The sequence below is a fragment of the Clytia hemisphaerica genome, unplaced genomic scaffold, assembly GCF_902728285.1.
Source record: "Clytia hemisphaerica strain Z4C2 unplaced genomic scaffold, Clytia hemisphaerica genome assembly, whole genome shotgun sequence".
Classification (NCBI taxonomy): Eukaryota; Metazoa; Cnidaria; class Hydrozoa; order Leptothecata; family Clytiidae; genus Clytia; species Clytia hemisphaerica.
Window position 1 is genome coordinate 453,822 of NW_027103497.1, and position 21,440 is coordinate 475,261.

General features: G+C 34.7%; 2 protein-coding genes across 2 annotated transcripts; both read left to right on the top strand.

Moving 5' to 3' along the window:
• The first annotated feature begins 4,233 nt into the window (after positions 1–4,233).
• On the top strand, positions 4,234–10,935 carry LOC136798747 (uncharacterized). Its single transcript, XM_067055414.1, has 5 exons — positions 4,234–4,351; positions 4,569–5,015; positions 6,369–6,815; positions 8,170–8,619; positions 9,972–10,935. The coding sequence occupies exons 1-4, from the start codon at positions 4,285–4,287 to the stop codon at positions 8,364–8,366; spliced, it is 1,158 nt and encodes a 385-aa protein (XP_066911515.1). The 5' UTR covers positions 4,234–4,284; the 3' UTR covers positions 8,367–8,619; positions 9,972–10,935.
• A 3,298-nt stretch (positions 10,936–14,233) lies between these two features.
• On the top strand, positions 14,234–21,151 carry LOC136798761 (ubiquitin-conjugating enzyme E2 T-like; the record flags this gene model as incomplete). Its single annotated transcript, XM_067055430.1, has 5 exons — positions 14,234–14,337; positions 15,027–15,132; positions 19,385–19,483; positions 19,944–20,033; positions 20,868–21,151. Coding segments are annotated over 5 exons (516 nt in total), but the record flags the coding sequence as incomplete, so codon positions are not given.
• Between the last annotated feature and the right edge of the window lie 289 nt (positions 21,152–21,440).

The window sequence follows — 21,440 nt, forward strand, 5'->3', positions numbered from 1 at the left end:
GTTGTTTCACTTTTTTGCACCAATTCTTCAAAATGAAAATATTTAAGATTTAAAGTTCTTCTTTTATTCAATGATTTTTTACGGCACTTTGTTGACAATCCAACTTTCACATCAAATTCCCACTTTCTTCAGTAAATTGAAGATGAGAAAAAACCTAAGCCTTAGGATCACAGATTGAAACAAATATGTGAAGGGTGGGATTTTACAGTCGACGGGCGCTGACCTTGCAGTATAAAGCAAACAGTAGAAAAGACCACTTTCGTTTTGGTTAAAGATTTTGATATAAACTTCTCTTACAGGGACAGGGATTACTTGTCAATGTGTTGTGTCAACTTGTCAGCATTGTATTGTTGTAACGGGAAAGATAAAAGAGGTAAGACTAGCCTAGTTTCTAATCCTGATATATGAGTTTAAGCTTAGACTGTATATGATAGAAAGCAGGCCATTTTTTGCGGCACAAATTTTCAGGTGGGGGATTATTTAATCTAATGTAATAGGTAGGTGCAAGAGTTTCTTTTAAAGAACTTATTTTTTGTGGAAGATAAATCTTTCATTTTATACAATCATGGACAAGAGGTTTGTAGACTTCTATATTTGCAAAATACTTCAATATCGATCAAAAACAAGTTCCCAAGAGGTTCTGGGTGCTTTCTTAACCCATCCAAAGCTGTTCAAAGTCTTTCAAAGTCTTTCAAAGTCTTGCAAAGTCTTTCAAAGTCACCCACTGCAGTCTAACCACAAGGGCTTGATTAAGTGGCTTACACCAGTATCAAAACGCTGATTTTTTGCTTGTGGTTCCCTCAAAAGCAATTCAAAAGCAATGCAACAACTTGTGTGTTTTTCTTAACTTCCCTCCCCTTTCAGACACATTGAAGAGTCATTTTGCTCTATTTCTCATAATTTTTCACTGAAATTTCATTTGTCTACAACCTTTTGTCCATGATTGTAGTTATGAACTGTAATTATAGTAATTATTTCATATGTAATGATTTTTTTATTCCCTTGAAAAATACATGTTCTACAGAAATAAAATGCTCTGTCCCTCCTTTAAGTTTGCTACTTTAAAACCTTCTTAAAATAAAAAATGAATTTTGGATGCACTTCGAAATAAAAAAACACAAGTTTTGGGGATTAGTAACAGAATTAAATCTTCTAGAACATTCACATTTCCCCCACGAATATACAGTATAGAAACCAGGCCTGTTTATTTTTATATTTTGATATGTCGGTGCCGTAAATTTATTACAACTAACAATTAATAACTATAAACCTATTACAACTAACGACTAAAGCCTAAAGACTCTTTTACAGAGAGGGGGTTTATCTGACTAATCCTACATTACTAAAAATGGACAAAAAGAACAACAAATTTAATAAAGATCTTTGTTATTTTTATCATGGACAGGCTAGCTCTAAAGCAGAGGAGCAAGAAGATTGAAGCATCTTTTTGTTCCTTCCTACAATACCATTACTTTTGGTAATATTAATAAATCCTTTTCTAGAATCTGCATAAAACACAACCGAATAGTATTCAGCGATCTGAATCACACAGCCATTTTCAAAAAATCTTTTTGAAATATTTTCAAATCATTTTCTTTAATGGGTGTTGCATTGATATGGACATATAAACATATTAACGTCATATTTCACGGCAATCTGTGACCGGATCAGTCGGACTCAAAATTTTTGGTTTTGGCCAAATTTTGAAAAAAATGGCTGAGAATGAATACTCCATTTTTCTTTTATCCCTTAAAGAGCATAAAAGAGCACATTCTTTCAAAATTTCAAGTATCTAGCTTTTTCTAATCCTGATTCTGATTTAGAGGGATCTCACCCGAGATGAGGAAGGGCAGTTAGTCACACTAGCTGAAAAATCTTTATCTATAAGAATCACTATTTATAAGCATAGATCAATGTTCTTAGCCAAATTGTTATTTTTATTTTTTTTTTTTTTAAAGAAGAAAATGTCACGGTAGAGCGCGATGGTTTGAGTTTTAGTCGCGCGGCTGAGGTCGAAAAAAGTGGCTAGAAAATGATTTTCGTGATACACCTCTTAGATTCCACTTTTTTCGATGGAAACTCTCGAATTAGTATATGTAGATTCCAAAATCAAAAAGTTTCCACGATATTATCGTGCAAGTAACGAGTAAATGGCGATTTTTTGCGTTTCCAGGCAAAATTGCAAGGCCTGGAAATTCATGATTTTTGGGGGGGTCTTCAAATTAAAAAAAGACCTATATCACATGATAGAGCTCTTCAAACTGAGCAAAAAAGTGTATTACACCAAAGTCCCAACTTCTCTAGATCAAAAGTTATTGGCCTATTTGTGGTTAAAAAGATGTTTAATTTTGCATAAATTAATGCAGATTGTGGGGAAATTCCCTGTTTTCCATCAGTTTTTTACCACAAAAAGTTTCTCCCAATAGATATGCTTTCATTTTTCTTTTTTCTTTTTGTATTTTGACCAGTTATGTCTTATGTGTTTCATTGTTTCAATGTTCATTGATTAGTTTGATAACCAGGTAGGTCCATAAAATTATCCCTTGTTTTCTCTTTTATTTACTTCTTGATTTTGAAATATAACTGAAGAAGGATGTTAGGATTAGAAGGGGGTCGTTAACATTAAACCAACTTACAATCTTAATGGTATATCGAATTACTATTTAATTACTACAGTATAAATTACTTGCCCCAAGCAGTACAAATGGAATAAATTATGAGTAAGCTTGATGAGGCAATCCACCAAAGCTTGGAAGTATGGTAATTTATGCTAATTATTCAATAGACTGTTGTGGTATCGCCAGAGGAACATTCTTTTTAATATTATTTTATAATCAGTTAACACAGCAAGACCTTTGAAACCTTTGAAATCCAAATTCTACGGGATCGGTAGCTATAAACTGGCTAATCCTTTAAGCTTTTACTTTCAGTCACAATTTAAGACGTCTTACTGCCTATTGGTAAAACCTTTTTAGAAATATTTGGTTGTACTTTAGGTTTTTACAGACCTATAAAGCCTAAGGAGGATATTTATTTGACCTACAAGAAATCCAAGGATTCCCCTTAAGCATCACCCCTTTCCAGCAACTGTTTGGAAAAGCGTCGTTAGAAACGGGCGAGAACTCATTTTGGGAATAAAGTGATAATAAATTCGAACAAAACAATGAGCTTCCTATTCTATAAATTACTATAGTAATATGTAAATCACTATCAATTCTTACATGATAGTTAAAAATTAACTGAAAATAACACTCCGAAGTGTACTCATTCTGGGAATAATTGATTGATTCCTATGAGACTGCATAATAATACCGCAGTAACAATACAAAAGAAATGGCTAAAATTGAAAAATTAGATATTAAAAGAAAATTCGCAAGGGAATATGCACGCAGACGTAGATTGAAGTATAAAAAACGAAAAAATCGACTAGAACTCCCTTCTGGGTTTTTCAGAGAAATAGTCTAAAATAATTAAAACAGAAATCTAATTACATCGGTTTAAGAGATTAAGAGATTAGTTAAGTTTAAGAGATTAACATGATAGACTTGAATGTCATGGGTAAGTGTCAAAAAGTCCATGAAGCTTTATTTCAAATCACAAAATATATAATGAATATTTTCATTGAGGAAATTTAAGAACAAAACCACGTGAAACCACGTGGCTAATTTAGAAATGGATCAATAAAGACTTAATGAAGGTTTCTGTTTCCATTTACATCAGTTTTCAAGTTTCATAAAATGTCCCATCGTGGACCATCACTTCACGGCACTTTCTATCCCAGAAGATGTTATCGAGAATTGTTTTTTTTATTCAGATTTGTATATGATGATTGATGATTATTGCTTTCGTCTGTGTGGGCTAGAAAGGCCATTGAGATATAATCAGTTTTCAAATTAAAAGAGTAGGGAGGTGGGGGTGATTGTTGGGGCTAAGAAAGAATTCTCGAAAACTTCGACTCTCGCAGGTAAACAAATGGTACTTTAACTGGATAAATTTCGCGGATTTCGCGGAAAATCCCATTAAATTTCCGTTTTTTACCTTGGCCGTGTCATTTCCTATTAAAAACTGCAAAGTAATGCATATCAACATTGAGATAATTCCGAGAAAGGAATTATGCGGAACAATCTGTCTAATTGAGAAACCGATTAATTAAAGAATTAATGAGTGTTTCTATTAGATTTTTTGTCTGATTTATCTATGTTTTATCTAAGTATAAAAGTTGGGAGAAATTTGATATTTGACACTTAAGATATTCTGTCTAGCGAGTGGTTCATAGACAGTACAATGGCTTCAATTTGTCAACGTTGGTTTGCACTGGTTCTTTTGTTGATGACGGTGGCCCAAGCTAAGCGTAAGTCAGATTTTATTCAGTTTCAAAAATTCATCACCCCTTTGCATTAACACGTAATCGCCAATAAACTTTTTAGCTTATTTTGAGTTGTCTTGTCACATCCCTTACTGTGCAGTGGCCACAAACATATCATGCCATTTATTGAGGTATAAATATTATGCTTTTTTCATACAATAATTCAGAATTCGTTTAAACCATGATTCAAATCATATTTTAGAGACAATTTGTCAAGGCAGCAACCACCTACAACAGAAATTTGCATATGAACCTACACTTTCATTTCCATCAAAAAATTATCCACATCTTGCCATCAGCTATGACACAACATCAAAAGTATCCAGAATACTGGCACCATCATCAAACTCGGCTTGGAAGATAGTGGCAGGGCTTTGTGGCCAAGGGTTCAGCTTTGAATCAACAACACAACCTAACCATTTCTTGAGACATCGACACCTTCTCTTGTTCGTGGATCCCTTCGTAAATACTGCCCTCTACAAGAATGACGCTTGCTTCAAACCCGTCACTGGTCTTGCCGATTGCAATGAAGTCTCGTTTCAATCCATCAACTATCCAGACCGTTTCTTGCGACATCAAGGCTATCGAATGAAACTACATCAAAATGACGGCTCTTCTCTGTTCAAGAATGATGCGACATTTAATATTCGTAAGATTTGAAATATTATTGCAGTTTTATCTTCATTATACGCTTGTGGGCTGCTGAACTAACCATTGGTTCGGAATCGAGGGACTAATTCGCTAATACAGTGGACCTTGTTAATTCGAACTTCTATTATTCGAACTTCTTCTCAGGTCCCGTCGCAAGGACAATCCTTCGTAAAATACTCTCTCTATTATTCGAATATCTCCGCAATACGAACAGATTGACCTTTCTACTCAAATTCGAATTATTGAGAGTCCCTTAATACAGAACAATATCTAAATAGTTATCCTGTATATTTCGACTGAATGAACATAATATATTTATCAACCAGGATTCAGACTTCCTCTGCCTACATAAAGCAATTCAATCTGAAAACTAAAAGTTTGAAGCCCTTAGAGCCCTTTGTATTTACACGCGAGGCTTTACCACCAATCGAGTTAGTTTATCTTTGTCAGGGTTTTAACACGTCCACTGCGGGAGCCCTTTTCATAAATCGAAAATACGATCCCTTGGAATGTTTAACTTTCAGATGCTCCTGTTGCCTCAATTTGGCTTCAAATACCCTGAAATTGTATCCCAATCGATGTAGAATTTCATGTAAATTCCAAAAAGTGTAGTAAAAATGTTTCTGTAGCTAAGCTTCTGGCCCTTTGAAGAACAACCTTTATGCTGACCCACTTGAAGTTGTCGGCGATAATTCGAACTTATTTCTAGTCCCCTTCAAGGGGGGGACCATCTTAAAATACTTTCTACAATTCGAATCTCTCTATAATTCGAACAAATACGATTTCCTGTTCGAGTTCAAATTACCAAGAGTCCACTGTATTAATGAGCTCATATGGGTGTTTTTAATCATTAGATATGACTTAGGGTTCGATTTGAACTGTTTTTTGGGTTTCTGAAGTGTTCATGGAGCCCTGTTAATACGTTCACTGCTGAGCCCTTTTCAGTAACAATAGAAATTCCGACCTCTTGAAATTTCATCAAAAGTTTGTCTTTTAGAGACTCCTGTGGCCTCATTTTTGCTTCAAATGCCATCAAATTGCATATCCATCAGCGCAGAATTTTGTTTAAATTCCAGAAATATGCAATAACAAAGTTTCTCAATATGAAAGTTATGACCCTTTTAAGGTACAACCGGTATTTCAACCCTTTTACTACGAGTATACTCATTGTTAGCAAAGAATGTGTAAAAAGACAGGCTATGTGTATTGTAATTCGGCTCACTGTGTTTCTTAGAGCCCAAATCAGTCGCAAAAATATAATTCCAAGAATGAGTTAAAAAGTTCTTTTTTTGCAATAGCAATGCATTATGATTTAAAATTTGCTCATATCATAATTCAAATCATATTTTAGAGACAATTTGTCATGGCAGCAACCACCTACAACAGAAATTTGCATATGAACCTACACTTTCATTTCCATCAAAAAATTATCCACATCTTGCCATCAGCTATGACACAACATCAAAAGTATCCAAAATACTGGCACCATCATCAAACTCGGCTTGGAAGATAGTGCCAGGGCTTTGTGGCCAAGGGTTCAGCTTTGAATCAACAACACAACCTAACCATTTCTTGAGACATCGACACCTTCTCTTGTTCGTGGATCCCTTCGTAAATACTGCCCTCTACAAGAATGACGCTTGCTTCAAACCCGTCGCTGGTCTTGCCGATTGCAATGAAGTCTCGTTTCAATCCATCAACTATCCAGACCGTTTCTTACGACATCAAGGCTATCGAATGAAACTCCATCAAAATGACGGCTCTTCTCTGTTCAAGAATGATGCGACATTTAATATTCGTAAGATTTGAAATATTATTGCAGTTTTATCTTCATTATACGCTTGTGGGCTGCTGAACTAACCATTGGTTCGGAATCGAGGGACTAATTCGCTAATACAGTGGACCTTGTTAATTCGAACTTCTATTATTCGAACTTCTTCTCAGGTCCCGTCGCAAGGACAATCCTTCGTAAAATACTCTCTCTATTATTCGAATATCTCCGCAATACGAACAGATTGACCTTTCTACTCAAATTCGAATTATTGAGAGTCCCTTAATACAGACAATATCTAAATAGTTATCCTGTATATTTCGACTGAATGAACATAATATATATTTATCAACCAGGATTCAGACTTCCTCTGCCTACATAAAGCAATTCAATCTGAAAACTAAAAGTTTGAAGCCCTTAGAGCCCTTTGTATTTACACGCGAGGCTTTACCACCAATCGAGTTAGTTTATCTTTGTCAGGGTTTTTAACACGTCCACTGCGGGAGCCCTTTTCATAAATCGAAAATACGATCCCTTGGAATGTTTAACTTTCAGATGCTCCTGTTGCCTCAATTTGGCTTCAAATACCCTGAAATTGTATCCCAATCGATGTAGAATTTCATGTAAATTCCAAAAAGTGTAGTAAAAATGTTTCTGTAGCTAAGCTTCTGGCCCTTTGAAGAACAACCTTTATGCTGACCCACTTGAAGTTGTCGGCGATAATTCGAACTTATTTCTAGTCCCCTTCAAGGGGGGACCATCTTAAAATACTTTCTACAATTCGAATCTCTCTATAATTCGAACAAATAAGATTTCCTGTTCGAGTTCAAATTACCAAGAGTCCACTGTATTAATGAGCTCATATGGGTGTTTTTAATCATTAGATATGACTTAGGGTTCGATTTGAACTGTTTTTTGGGTTTCTGAAGTGTTCATGGAGCCCTGTTAATACGTTCACTGCTGAGCCCTTTTCAGTAACAATAGAAATTCCGACCTCTTGAAATTTCATCAAAAGTTTGTCTTTTAGAGACTCCTGTGGCCTCATTTTTGCTTCAAATGCCATCAAATTGCATATCCATCAGCGCAGAATTTTGTTTAAATTCCAGAAATATGCAATAACAAAGTTTCTCAATATGAAAGTTATGACCCTTTTAAGGTACAACCGGCATTTCAACCCTTTTACTACGAGTATACTCATTGTTAGCAAAGAATGTGTAAAAAGACAGGCTATGTGTATTGTAATTCGGCTCACTGTGTTTCTTAGAGCCCAAATCAGTCGCAAAAATATAATTCCAAGAATGAGTTAAAAAGTTCTTTTTTTGCAATAGCAATGCATTATCATTTAAAATTTGCTCATATCATAATTCAAATCATATTTTAGAGACAATTTGTCATGGCAGCAACCACCTACAACAGAAATTTGCATATGAACCTACACTTTCATTTCCATCAAAAAATTATCCACATCTTGCCATCAGCTATGACACAACATCAAAAGTATCCAGAATACTGGCACCATCATCAAACTCGGCTTGGAAGATAGTGGCCAGGGCTTTGTGGCCAAGGGTTCAGCTTTGAATCAACAACACAAACCTAACCATTTCTTGAGACATCGACACCTTCTCTTGTTCGTGGATCCCTTCGTAAAATACTGCCCTCTACAAGAATGACGCTTGCTTCAAACCCGTCGCTGGTCTTGCCGATTGCAATGAAGTCTCGTTTCAATCCATCAACTATCCAGACCGTTTCTTACGACATCAAGGCTATCGAATGAAACTCCATCAAAATGACGGCTCTTCTCTGTTCAAGAATGATGCGACATTTAATATTCGTAAGATTTGAAATATTATTGCAGTTTTATCTTCATTATACGCTTGTGGGCTGCTGAACTAACCATTGGTTCGGAATCGAGGGACTAATTCGCTAATACAGTGGACCTTGTTAATTCGAACTTCTATTATTCTAACTTCTTCTCCGGTCCCGTCGCAAGGACAATCCTTCGTAAAATACTCTCTCTATTATTCGAATATCTCCGCAATACGAACAGATTGACCTTTCTACTCAAATTCGAATTATTGAGAGTCCCTTAATACAGAACAATATCTAAATAGTTATCCTGTATATTTCGACTGAATGAACATAATATATTTATCAACCAGGATTCAGACTTCCTCTGCCTACATAAAGCAATTCAATCTGAAAACTAAAAGTTTGAAGCCCTTAGAGCCCTTTGTATTTACACGCGAGGCTTTACCACCAATCGAGTTAGTTTATCTTTGTCAGGGTTTTAACACGTCCACTGCGGGAGCCCTTTTCATAAATCGAAAATACGATCCCTTGGAATGTTTAACTTTCAGATGCTCCTGTTGCCTCAATTTGGCTTCAAATACCCTGAAATTGTATCCCAATCGATGTAGAATTTCATGTAAATTCCAAAAATTGTAGTAAAAATGTTTCTGTAGCTAAGCTTCTGGCCCTTTGAAGAACAACCTTTATGCTGACCCACTTGAAGTTGTCGGCGATAATTCGAACTTATTTCTAGTCCCCTTCAAGGGGGGACCATCTTAAAATACTTTCTACAATTCGAATCTCTCTATAATTCGAACAAATAAGATTTCCTGTTCGAGTTCAAATTACCAAGAGTCCACTGTATTAATGAGCTCATATGGGTGTTTTTAATCATTAGATATGACTTAGGGTTCGATTTGAACTGTTTTTTGGGTTTCTGAAGTGTTCATGGAGCCCTGTTAATACGTTCACTGCTGAGCCCTTTTCAGTAACAATAGAAATTCCGACCTCTTGAAATTTCATCAAAAGTTTGTCTTTTAGAGACTCCTGTGGCCTCATTTTTGCTTCAAATGCCATCAAATTGCATATCCATCAGCGCAGAATTTTGTTTAAATTCCAGAAATATGCAATAACAAAGTTTCTCAATATGAAAGTTATGACCCTTTTAAGGTACAACCGGTATTTCAACCCTTTTACTACGAGTTTACTCATTGTTAGCAAAGAATGTGTAAAAAGACAGGCTATGTGTATTGTAATTCGGCTCACTGTGTTTCTTAGAGCCCAAATCAGTCGCAAAAATATAATTCCAAGAATGAGTTAAAAAGTTCTTTTTTTGCAATAGCAATGCATTGTCATTTAAAATTTGCTCATATCATAATTCAAATCATATTTTAGAGACAATTTGTCAAGGCAGCGACCACCTACAACAGAAATTTGCATATGAACCTACACTTTCATTTCCATCAAAAAATTATCCAAATCTTGCCATCAGCTATGACACAACATCAAAAGTATCCAAAATACTGGCACCATCATCAAACTCGGCTTGGAAGATAGTGCCAGGGCTTTGTGGCCAAGGGTTCAGCTTTGAATCAACAACACAACCTAACCATTTCTTGAGACATCGACACCTTCTCTTGTTCGTGGATCCCTTCGTAAATACTGCCCTCTACAAGAATGACGCTTGCTTCAAACCCGTCGCTGGTCTTGCCGATTGCAATGAAGTCTCGTTTCAATCCATCAACTATCCAGACCGTTTCTTGCGACATCAAGGCTATCAAATGAAACTCCATCGAAATGACGGCTCGTCTCTGTTCATGAATGATGCAACGTTTAATATTTGAATTTCAAATTCTTTGGGATAAAGACTCTTCTGTAACTTTTTGGACCTACCCCTGTGGAGGTCCTATAAATTAACCGTTGTATGTTCGTCCGTTCGTTAGTTACCAGCTTTTCTCGAGATTGGCTCATTAGTTTTTTCTGATTTTTTGCACAAAGATGCATAACTATAAACCCTCGAATGTGACGGAGCCTGATTTTCGAAAAAAAAATTTTTTAGGCAAATTTGGGCCAAAAAATTGCTAAAAAACGGGTTTTTTGGACTTTGTGAAAAATTGGATTATTAATTTTTTCTCATTTTTTCTATGAAAGTAGGGTACCATCATAGGTAAAAGATGGGTTAAGCAGATTTTTGCTAAAAAATTTTGTTGGCTTAAAAAACGCATGTTTATCTATAAGAATCAATATTAATAAGCATACATCAATGTTCTTAGTTAAATTACTAAATTTTTTTATGAGATAGATGTTTTTTTTTCTCATGAGGGCCTACTTTTAAAGAATATATGTGTCTAGACACGAACCTTTGGTTGCTTGGCGTGTTTTTGTAGAAAAACTGGCCAAATTCGATATTTTTTTATAAGCACATTATCAATTACTTAGGTATTAGCTTTTCTCGAGATTGCATGTTTCATTCTTTATTATTTTTTCCACAGAGATGCGTAACTATAAACCCTCGAATGTGACGGAGCCCAATTTTCGAAAAAAAATGTTTTTGGGCAAATTTGGGCCAAAAAACGGCTAAAAGACGGTTTTTTTGGACTTTAAAAAATTGGATCATTGATTTTTTCTAATTTTTTGAATGAAAATAGGTAAAAGATGGCTCAAGCAGATTTTTGTAAAAAACTAATTTTTCAGCTCAAAAAACGCATCTTTATCTATAAGAATCACTATTAATAAGCATACATCAATGTTCTTAGCCAAATTACTCAATATTTTGATGAGATCGATGTTTTTTTTGCTCACGAAGTCTTGAATATGAAAGAATATTTATAGAGCATGAAATTTTGCTTTCTAAACGGTTTTTTATAAGAAACAAACGACTAATTTTAATAGATCTTAACTATTAGTGTTCTGAATGATTGTTTGATGGTCACGCTCACGTAGATATCAATTATATATGTGTTAAATGCATAACCAGGTAGGTCCATAAAAGTGTCACTTGTTAATACATTCTTCTTCTTTTTTATAAGAATGCGAAAGGTGTAAATCCATTTCATCATGGATATTCTTAACTTTTTAGTAAAAATCATATAATATTCTTAACATATTTTTAAGGTTAATTTTTAGATTGTACTAGTCATAGTCTCAAAAACATCGAAAAGTAATGTGTATGCATAAAAGGACAAAAGAATCAATGTATTAAAACAGCTACGAAAGTACAAAGTAAATGAAATAGAAAACTATAAAAGTAGGAAATATCCTAAAAAAAGAATTGAAAATTTTCATGACGGCAATATTATTCTTACGATATTCTTAATTTTTTGGCCATTTTCGTCATGAACATTCTTATTAATTGTATTCTTATAAAAAAAGCGTGTAAAGGAGTTCAATACATTTTTTTGTATTTTTTTAATTTCTGTATTAGAACTTTTTGTGTCTTCAGTTTGGTCATCGTTAACTTACATTTATGGCAATTTTTGAAGGCAAAGTATGTTTAATTAAAAGAAAACTTAAAATTAAACTACCTATTCTTTTTTTCTTCTTTGAGAAATTAACCGAATTGCATTAGGAGTTAGCTGTGTAAATTGTTAAATAATCTACAGTATATGGCCCCCAAAACGGAGACGGCCCCCAAAACGGAGGTTCTCCCTTAATGAGCCATGTTGATACTTTAAAACCTGGAAAAGCTTCAGATTCAATCCTAACACATTTCTCTGGAGTCCGAAAAAAGAAAAATACCAAAATTTCAATTTTAACATGGCTAATTTTCTTCTTCCTTGTTTTTTCAAAAATTAGTTTCGAAAATTCCTTTTTTTGGACTAAAACCGTCAAAAGTCAAACAAGATTGCAAATTAACCCCTAAAAACTGGGTAACTCTGGAAACTATAAACATATACCAACATACCAACTCAGTAATTCAAGGTTTTCAGAAAATTCTAAAAATTTTACGATAAAATTAACATTGGAAACTGCTAGTATTTTGCACAGGATTTTGCACTTAGCCTGGCCTGAAACATTTATTGTTTTGGTATGAATTTTTTTTGCAAAATTATCTAAAAACTAATTATTTTATCGTGTCATTAATTCGAGACATGATTAAGTGATGGGTTTTTAATAATTTCAATTTAATTAAATCGACGTTTTGGGGGTCACTAGCCTCCGTTTTGACAACCATTTGTATGAAGATAAAGAGCAAAGTAAATTTTGACTTTTTTAAGTCGTAAAGCATTGCCTTCATACCTATTGATAATAATTTGATGTCGGTGCTATGCTTTTTGATTAAGATATTTCGAAAAAACTAAACCTCCGTTCTGGGGGCCATTAGAAAAATGGGACTCAACTTTGACTGAAAAAAAAAATTATACAAAAATCTTTATTCTAAGAAAATTAACTTTTGGGAAAGAAACTAGACATGTTGAAGCTTAATTCACAAGAAAAATTTTTAACTTTCCCTATTTTCTGAATTCACTAGAAAGATTTCAATTTGGATAGACGTTTTGGGGGCCACGTACTCTATTGTTATTAATCTAACTTGCCTGCTATGTAAGATTCAATGAACTTTAAATGCACAGACTAGAAGTTAATTACCTGACATTTTGTCTAATAAAGGTATACACTCCCTTCTCACAGACCCAGTAGAATTTTTTTAGTCAGTGGGGATAGAAAGAAACACTTAAACTCGACTGGAACTCTATGGGGATTGATACTCTCATATTTTTTGTGGCTGGGGATTTCAATTCTTTTTTTTTCAAGCCAGAAAATTGGGACAAGCTGGAGTTTTTACAAGCTCTTATTTGATTTGGTTGGTCGTTAAGATGTAATAAAAGAATCTTATTACTTTTTCTGAAGAACGCGTCATCTCTATCACTTTAAATGACCAATTATTGAAGTATCTTGTAAAAACTCCAAGGCATCTCAGAAAATTCAGTGGGGATGGGAAAAGTAGTAAATATTTTGCACTGAGGATAGGTTTATTTGATTATTTTCAGTGGGACAAAATTTGGAGAATAACTTTCCACCGGGGACAATATTTTGGGTTCCCAGTTGCTCTACGAGAGAAGAGGGATGTAGGTATCGATGGTTATTGGCTCCTTTCTGTTTATACCTCTATTGTAAATACAACCTGTTTCTAGCCTGTTTCCTATGCCGATAGCTTACTTTCATAGGTAAGGGTATCTATGTATGTCCATGTATAAGGAATAATAGCTAATATTTTATATCCAGAAAAAGATACATCATCTTCATAATCAAGATAACTCACCTTTTCCGGAGATATTTCTGATTTACAGTAATCCCTGACTGAATGAAACATACCAAACAGTCACTGAACCAACGAATTCTGATGAATTTCCATCTAAATTGATATTCATCATAAGCTTATTGTGTTTAATCATGAATGATTCACGGGACACGTGGCCAGCTTAGTACTGTTACATCATTGACTATTGGGTTGGCTGTTTATAAACGTGTCTAAACCCAAATTTTAGTCGTTTTTGATTCAGGATTATATTTAATTAAATAAATAATTGATAATTAAAGTTTTATTAATGTTTCTTGAATCTAAGTAACCAGTATTTTATTTTCAAGTTTCTAAAAATGGGTCATTAAAAAGTATTTTCAATTTGTATTATATTCAAAAAAACACTGAAATTTTCTAAATCAAGTACTGTATCTCGACTTTTATTGTTTTAGGTATCATTATTTTGGAAGAATCACCTTACGAAAAAGGCGTTTTCCAACTCGACATCAAACTCACCGAAAGGTACGATGTTTCAAATTATTTTTTCGAAAAATCCGTCCTCCTTTATGTAAGACCTTGTAACATTATATAATAAGGTACAATCAAAGTAGTGATTTCACCTAAGCTTCAAGACTTTAGAGATTTTAAAGGGGAAAATACTCGATAAACCTGTAGCGTTTAAATTTGGTAATAATCGTTGGCTATTGATTCTTTCTATCTTACCCGTCTTCTTCTTAATCATCAGGTTTGCATTATTCTTTTGCATTCTTTTTTTAAAGGGGGGTATAACCGGTATTAGTTCTATCGGTGGCTCGGTGCTCGAAGAACAAGGAAAAAATTGCCGGTATCTTGCCATGCGGTGACAAAATATGAGTTTCAAATGTTTTTTTCATTACTTCGGTTTCGTAGAGGTGCTTAGAATTGCATATGATTCCGTAGGACACCAGTAGCGTTCTCAGGGGTGTCGGAAAATTTGTGTAGGAAAGCGCAATTTTGTTACGAAGTTATTATCTTTTAATGTTATGAATAGATAGTTACTTTGTCATAAACATCTGCTCTCCTACACAAATTTTCTGACACCCCTGAGAACGCTACTGGACACCTCTTGTATCATTGACTAAGTTTTCGTAAGTCCCACTAATTTGATATTCAGGCACCTCTACGAATTCAATGCTGGAGTTCATCTTAATCCTTTATATCAATTTTTTCAGATATCCTTTTGAACCACCGTCCGTTAAATTCATCACTCCAATTTACCATCCAAATGTCGACACTGCCGGAAGAATCTGTTTGGATCTACTCAAAATGCCACCAAAAGTAATTATTAAAACTTGTTTTTATTTTTTTTCAAGCCCAACGCTCGCAGACATGTCACACCCGGTCGCATCAGCACCAACTCTATCTGACCTTAAACTGAAATTGAAAAAATAACAAGCCATATGCTGAATCATGGAATATAAAACTAACAGGAGTTTTTTTAATTTTCGGGGGGAAATGGTTTCAGTCACTTTTTAGATAACATTGCACTCCTTAAACAAATCAATCCTTTGATACATCTTTAGTAAAAAAGTGTCTACTAACAGAAGCTTCTTGTTCATTTTTCTAAAATTTATTTGTAGACGTTTCGGCTTCTCAACAGAGAACCATCCTCAGTACAGTAAAAAATTGAAATGATTAAAATGAATTTTAGCTACAAATTCTAAAAGCAGTTTTGAAAAATGGGTAATGATAAATAAATTAGTAAAATGTCATTAAAACAATAAAACATTATCTAATTTCTAAACGAAAAGTAATGACGCTTAAATCTCAAAACATGAATTCTGAAAAAGATCTCATTTGCTTAAACAATAGTAAAGGTCTAGAAAGTCTTTGTATATTAATTGTGTGCTTTTGTCTTTTTATATAAAATGCCTCACTGATTTTTCTTTGTCCTTCTTTTTGCAAACAACCAGAAAAATCTATTGCGCATTTTTTGCACAAGGGTCCTTAAAACTCCATTGTTGGGCAGTTTGCAAAAAATCAGATAAAACCATTGAGCCAATCCCGAGAAAAGCTTGTAACAGACGAACGGACGGATATGGGTTAATTTATAGGATCTTCAGGTAGTTTCAAAAATGGTGCCAGAAATGAACAAGTAAGAAGATGTTGTTAAAATCAACGTCTTTTGAGGCCTTTAGGCTACCACAAAGCTCAGAATAGTCGACTATACTATGCAATTTACTGCTCAGACATTTGAAAGAGAAAGTTAACTTTCTTGTAGTGTGACGTAGAAGTAGAATGTAGCTGAAATATTTGACGTCAAATAAAAAATATCATGCATATGAAAAGTTTTCATAATTCTAAACAACTTCAGTTTTGAAAAAAACCTCTCAGCGCATGCAGAAGTAATTCTCATCCTGTCAAAACTGTCAGTTATCGTAATAAAGTTAGTGAAAAGTAAAAAGTGAAAAATAAGCAACCGAAATGGTTACTTTTTTCGATCGAAATGGCGTGGAATTAACCGTCACTCCATCAAAGTTTGAACAATTAAAGAAGTGTGGCTTGCTTCCAGCCAACGCAGGTCAACCATCTAAAGTTAAGTCAAACTTAGCAAAAAACAGCCATCATAAAGAAGTTAGCGAAAAGTTGGCGCCCAAAATGGTTACTTTTGTCGATCGAAATGGTGTGGAATTAACCGTCACTCCATCAAAGTTTGAACAATTAAAGAAGTGTGGCTTGCTTCCAGCCGACGCAGGTCAACCATCGAAAGTTAAGTCAAACTTAGCAAAAAGCAGCCATCTTAAAGAAGTTAGCGAAAAGTTGGCGCCCAAAATGGTTACTTTTGTCGATCGAAATGGCGTGGAATTAACCGTCACTCCATCAAAGTTTGAACAATTAAAGAAGTGTGGTGGCTCAGTCAAGCCAACGCAGCTTCAAGCCACGCCAGGTCGCCAAAGTTGGTTTCAATCAAAACTTAGCAAACAAAAAAAAAAACAACCATCAAAAAAAGTTAGCGAAAAGTTGGCGCCCAAAATGGTTACTTTTGTCGATCGAAATGGCGTGGAATTAACCGTCACTCCGTCAAAGTTTGAACAATTAAAGAAGTGTGGCTTGCTTCCAGCCAACGCAGGTCAGCCATCAAAAGTTAAGTCAAACTTAGCAAAAAACAGCCATCATAAAAAAGTTAGCGAAAAGTTGGCGCCCAAAATGGTTACTTTTGTCGATCGAAATGGCGTGGAATTAACCGTCACTCCGTCAAAGTTTGAACAATTAAAGAAGTGTGGCTTGCTTCCAGCCAACGCAGGTCAACCTCAACCATCAAAAGTTAAGTCAAACTTAGCAAAAAACAGTCATCATAAAAAAGTTACCGAAAAGTTGGCGCCCAAGATGGTCACAGTAAACAAGACAGAAGATGAACAAAGCCTTGGCATATCAAAAGAACGTTTAGCCTTTGCACAACAACTCATTAAGGAAGCCCAAGAGGCTCCCTTGCCCGAAGATGACGGTCGATGGTGAACTCTTCTCCGCATCAAAAACGTAAAAAAAAACTAAAAAACTACAAACTCCTGAAATTATTTTGCATTCGATGTAAATATAAATCTGTATAATTAAATTACGCTGTGTATCATTTCAATTTCCACTCAATCTTTCAGCTCTCAGAAAAAAACAATTATAACGCCTTTAAACTTGCCCTCGTAGTTTTAGTGCTTGATTTTTAAACATACTGTATATCTTTGTGAAAAGAGCAAATGCGATATTGATATAAGCATGAACCTATAAACGACTGGACATCTATCTTTTATTGTCTCTTTGAAGCGAGCTTCGTTGCCGCCTGTATTTTAAAATTGGTATGAAAAATCCGACAATATTCCGTCATAATTTTATTTCTTTGAATTAGTTAGGTAAAAGGATTGATAGAGCTTGAACATTTTACTCCTAATGTACAAAAAAATTATTTTCGAATTTTTTCACAAGTTTGTAATATATTTTATCAACATTTTCAACTCTAAAATGCAGAATTTCAACTGCGTGTATACTTTTGAATCCCTTTTGTCACTCCAATAATTTTTTTTATGACTTGAAAAAAATAGTTTGCCAAAGTTTAGAGCTTGTGTCATAAGAATATCGAAATTAGATATGCGACACTTTCTAAAATTATTAGACACTTTTAAGTCAAAATTTAGAAATAATAGTCGGAGTTTTGACAAGCTGACGATGATTTTGCCTCTGTTATCTTTGTTATGATATAGATAAAAGACTTGAGAAGACTAGAACAACAGAGACTTTTGTCGAAGTTTTGACGTTGTTAGCAAGGTACTCCCAAATGGTATATCATCAAAATCTATTGTTTCATTTTATGCTTTTAACGAGGCGGCAACGAAGCTAGCAGCCCTTTCTACAAAAAGACAAAGGAGATGGATGTCTAGTCGTTTATATGTTCATGATATATGATATAAGATTCTTCAGTTCGAAGACTCACTAATGACTCCACAGAATGAAGACACGTTTTTTCAATAAGAACATCTATAAAATTTTTGAAGCCTCCAGATGTTCTTAACGTTTTGAGTTTTAATCCTAAAAATGTTCTTAAAATGTTCTTATTTTCACCATTTTGTCAGTCTTTTTATCCATTTTCCTAAGAAAATAGGTGTTTATTTAGGGACCGCAAAGCCCTTAAAATGTTCTTAATTTGTTCTTAATATTTTTGGCCATCGAAGCCTTATGTTCTTATATAGTTTGTTCTTATAAAAAGGCGTGTATGGTCCTGCCAAAGAAATTGAAAAACCCGGCTTATGTTGTTTTTCGACAACAGTGAATCCTGGGTCTGTAAATGTCGATACGTAAAGCGATTAAAACAATTATTCCCCCCTATCGGGGGAAAAATCTTGAAAAAGTTAAAACCCACAGGGATTCTCTACCTTATAGGGTGATTTCCCTGTGGACGGTAATAGGGAATTTCCCCACAAACCGAAGCCACTTTAGAGAACCTTGCCCTTTGTATTCATGCCAAAAATTAGAACAAACCTAATGAAGCAATTTTGCACAAAGTCCAAAAAATCCTATTTTTAGCCAGTCTCCCCCCCCCCCCCATTTTTCCGTTAATCAGGCTCCGTCACCTTTTGGAAGTTGCCATTTTGCATCATTGTGCAAAAAATTAGGAAAAACTAAATGAGCCCAAGAAAAGTTGGTAACAGACGAACGGACGAACATTGGTTAATTTAAAGGACCTCCTAGGTAGGCCCAGAAAGTTGAAACGTTTGTTTGTAAGACCCATATATGGATAAAAATTTAACTCCTCGCATTTTCAGATGTCTTCAGATTGAGGAGCAGATTAAAAATAATTTTATTCGTGAAAAAAATCAATTTTGATTTCATATTCAAAGATTCTATTCAATCCGTTAAATCAATTTCAATTTTATTGATAGCCAGGCACGACGCACCAGGTACGGCAGATTTTCACAAAAAATCCCGAAATTTTCCTCTTCGTCGTTAAAATCGCTTAAATTTCCTCTTTTGTCGTACCAGATTACAAAAGGCTTCCGCCGTGTCTGATTGTACTAACTGCAACTTCTTTTCTTTGTTATAATAGGGAAGTTGGAAGCCATCTTTAAATTTATCATCACTGCTTCAGTCCATACAACTACTGGTAACAAATCCGAACCCTGATGATCCTCTGATGGCTGACATTGTGAGTAAAGTCAACGCTCTCTAATTTGAACCTCTGCTATATTCTAATCTTTTTGATATTGCTCCTCTTAGCTTGAAGGTCATATAAATACTCTCCATAATCCAATTCTTTCTTTAATTACAAGACGCCCCTGTCTCACAGCCTCGATGAAACTCTTCCAAACAATGAGGATGGGGTTAGAAATTCTATTTTTCTCAGCTCCAGTGAGTATGGTTCTGGAGTGCAATTTTACCATCAGATTTTAAAGAGGATGAAACTATAGTCAATTTCCCAGTCGGGCTTAAATTTATGGTATTTTTGCTATCGGGAACAAACTTTTCCAGTTTAGACACATGGTTGTGTAAATTGAAAAGAATCTTCGGTCCCTTGAAGATACAACTAAGGAAAAAAGTCAACTGTAATTCTCTTTAAAGACTGAATAGTGAGTGTTAGATTTTTGGATTCTTTTTTATTTTTCTAGGCTCAAGAATTTCTAACCAACAAACGACTGTTCAACGAAAATGCAAAATCGTGGACAGAAAAACACGCTTTGCAGAACGAAATCAAAAAGGTCAGCTTTGAAATTCTAAAAGTGTTTCATTTTGAATAAAGTCATTGTTGATATTTTCCCCTTGTTTTTTTTTTGGGAGTATGTAAAGTTGAATATGGGATGCAGCATTTGGTACACAGTTATTAAAGACGGGGTCTTGGATTTCAGAAAAGGCGACATTAGAGTATAGACTTATAGAAAAAAGCGACAATAGATTAGCTCTAGTTTAGACGGCCCACTTTTCGCCCTGCCTATTCTAATTGTGAATTAAAGTTGGCATAAAGTGGGCTGTCTAAAGTCAATGCATAGCCCTCTTTTGACGTCAATGCAATGTCTTCTTTCAACCTTTTCCAAGCGAAGATTTTAACTGCCAACTTTGTGCCCACTCTCTGCCTACTCTAATAATTAGAATAGGCAGGGCAGAAAGTCGGCCGTCTAAACTAGAACTTATGCTTTAATCGCTCTTGAAAGTTTTAGGAAAAAGTGTTTTGGGTTTACAGTATTACAGAAGATCCTTAAAGGACCTCCTTAGGGTACCTCAAAAAGGCATATTTCTCCTGGTATCATTAATTAGTTTTGGCGTCTGAAAATCTACATCAACTAAACTTGCACCCAGCCCCTTACAGTAGCTCGTTTTTTTATGATTCTGGTAGTGCTCACGAAGGTTTTGTACGTCCATCAGTAAAATCAAAAAGTGGTGTAAATGGCTCTGGGTACGAAGATTGCGATAATCATTGGTTGCTGAAAAACGTAGTCCATCATGAAAATTTTCGTCCATGTTTGACATAGTTTGTCAGATAAAAAGCGATGAAGTTTCGAGAATAATTGAATGACACTGTAATATTTCTTTGATAGCCCTCTTTGACGTCCAATGAAAACAAGCGAAAACATGATATTGAAAAAGAGGGAGACTCATCTGAAATTGATAGTAAGCGAATCCTTCAAACAATCAATAACGAAAATGCCAGGTAGCATTGAACCTTTCGGAAGTTTTCTGTGTGTTGTTGGGGATCACTTTGTAAATACTTTTTGTATTTTTTTGTATATATTTTTGTTTGTGTTGATTTGTAAATATTCTTTTTCACGTGGTTAATTTAGCAAAAAGATTCCACAATAGTCATCAGTTCATTTAAATGAAACTGGGCTGCACGTCGTTTATGTATGTTCTTATCAATTTATCATTCAGTGATCCAATTGCGAAATCGGGTGGGTGAAGTATAAAAACCCTTATTGGGACTTAATTTATAGATGTGTATTTCACAGGCCTATTGACCTCTACGAAACTATCTAATTTATAGAGTAAGATACAAGGGCCTCTAATCGCTCATGTTTGCAATTTCTTCTGTTCTTTCGGTGTGGTTCTTCTTAAGCTTAACTTATTATTCGACCCACGATCTAGCCTTTCCAAAGAAATTGCCCAGTTAGTTA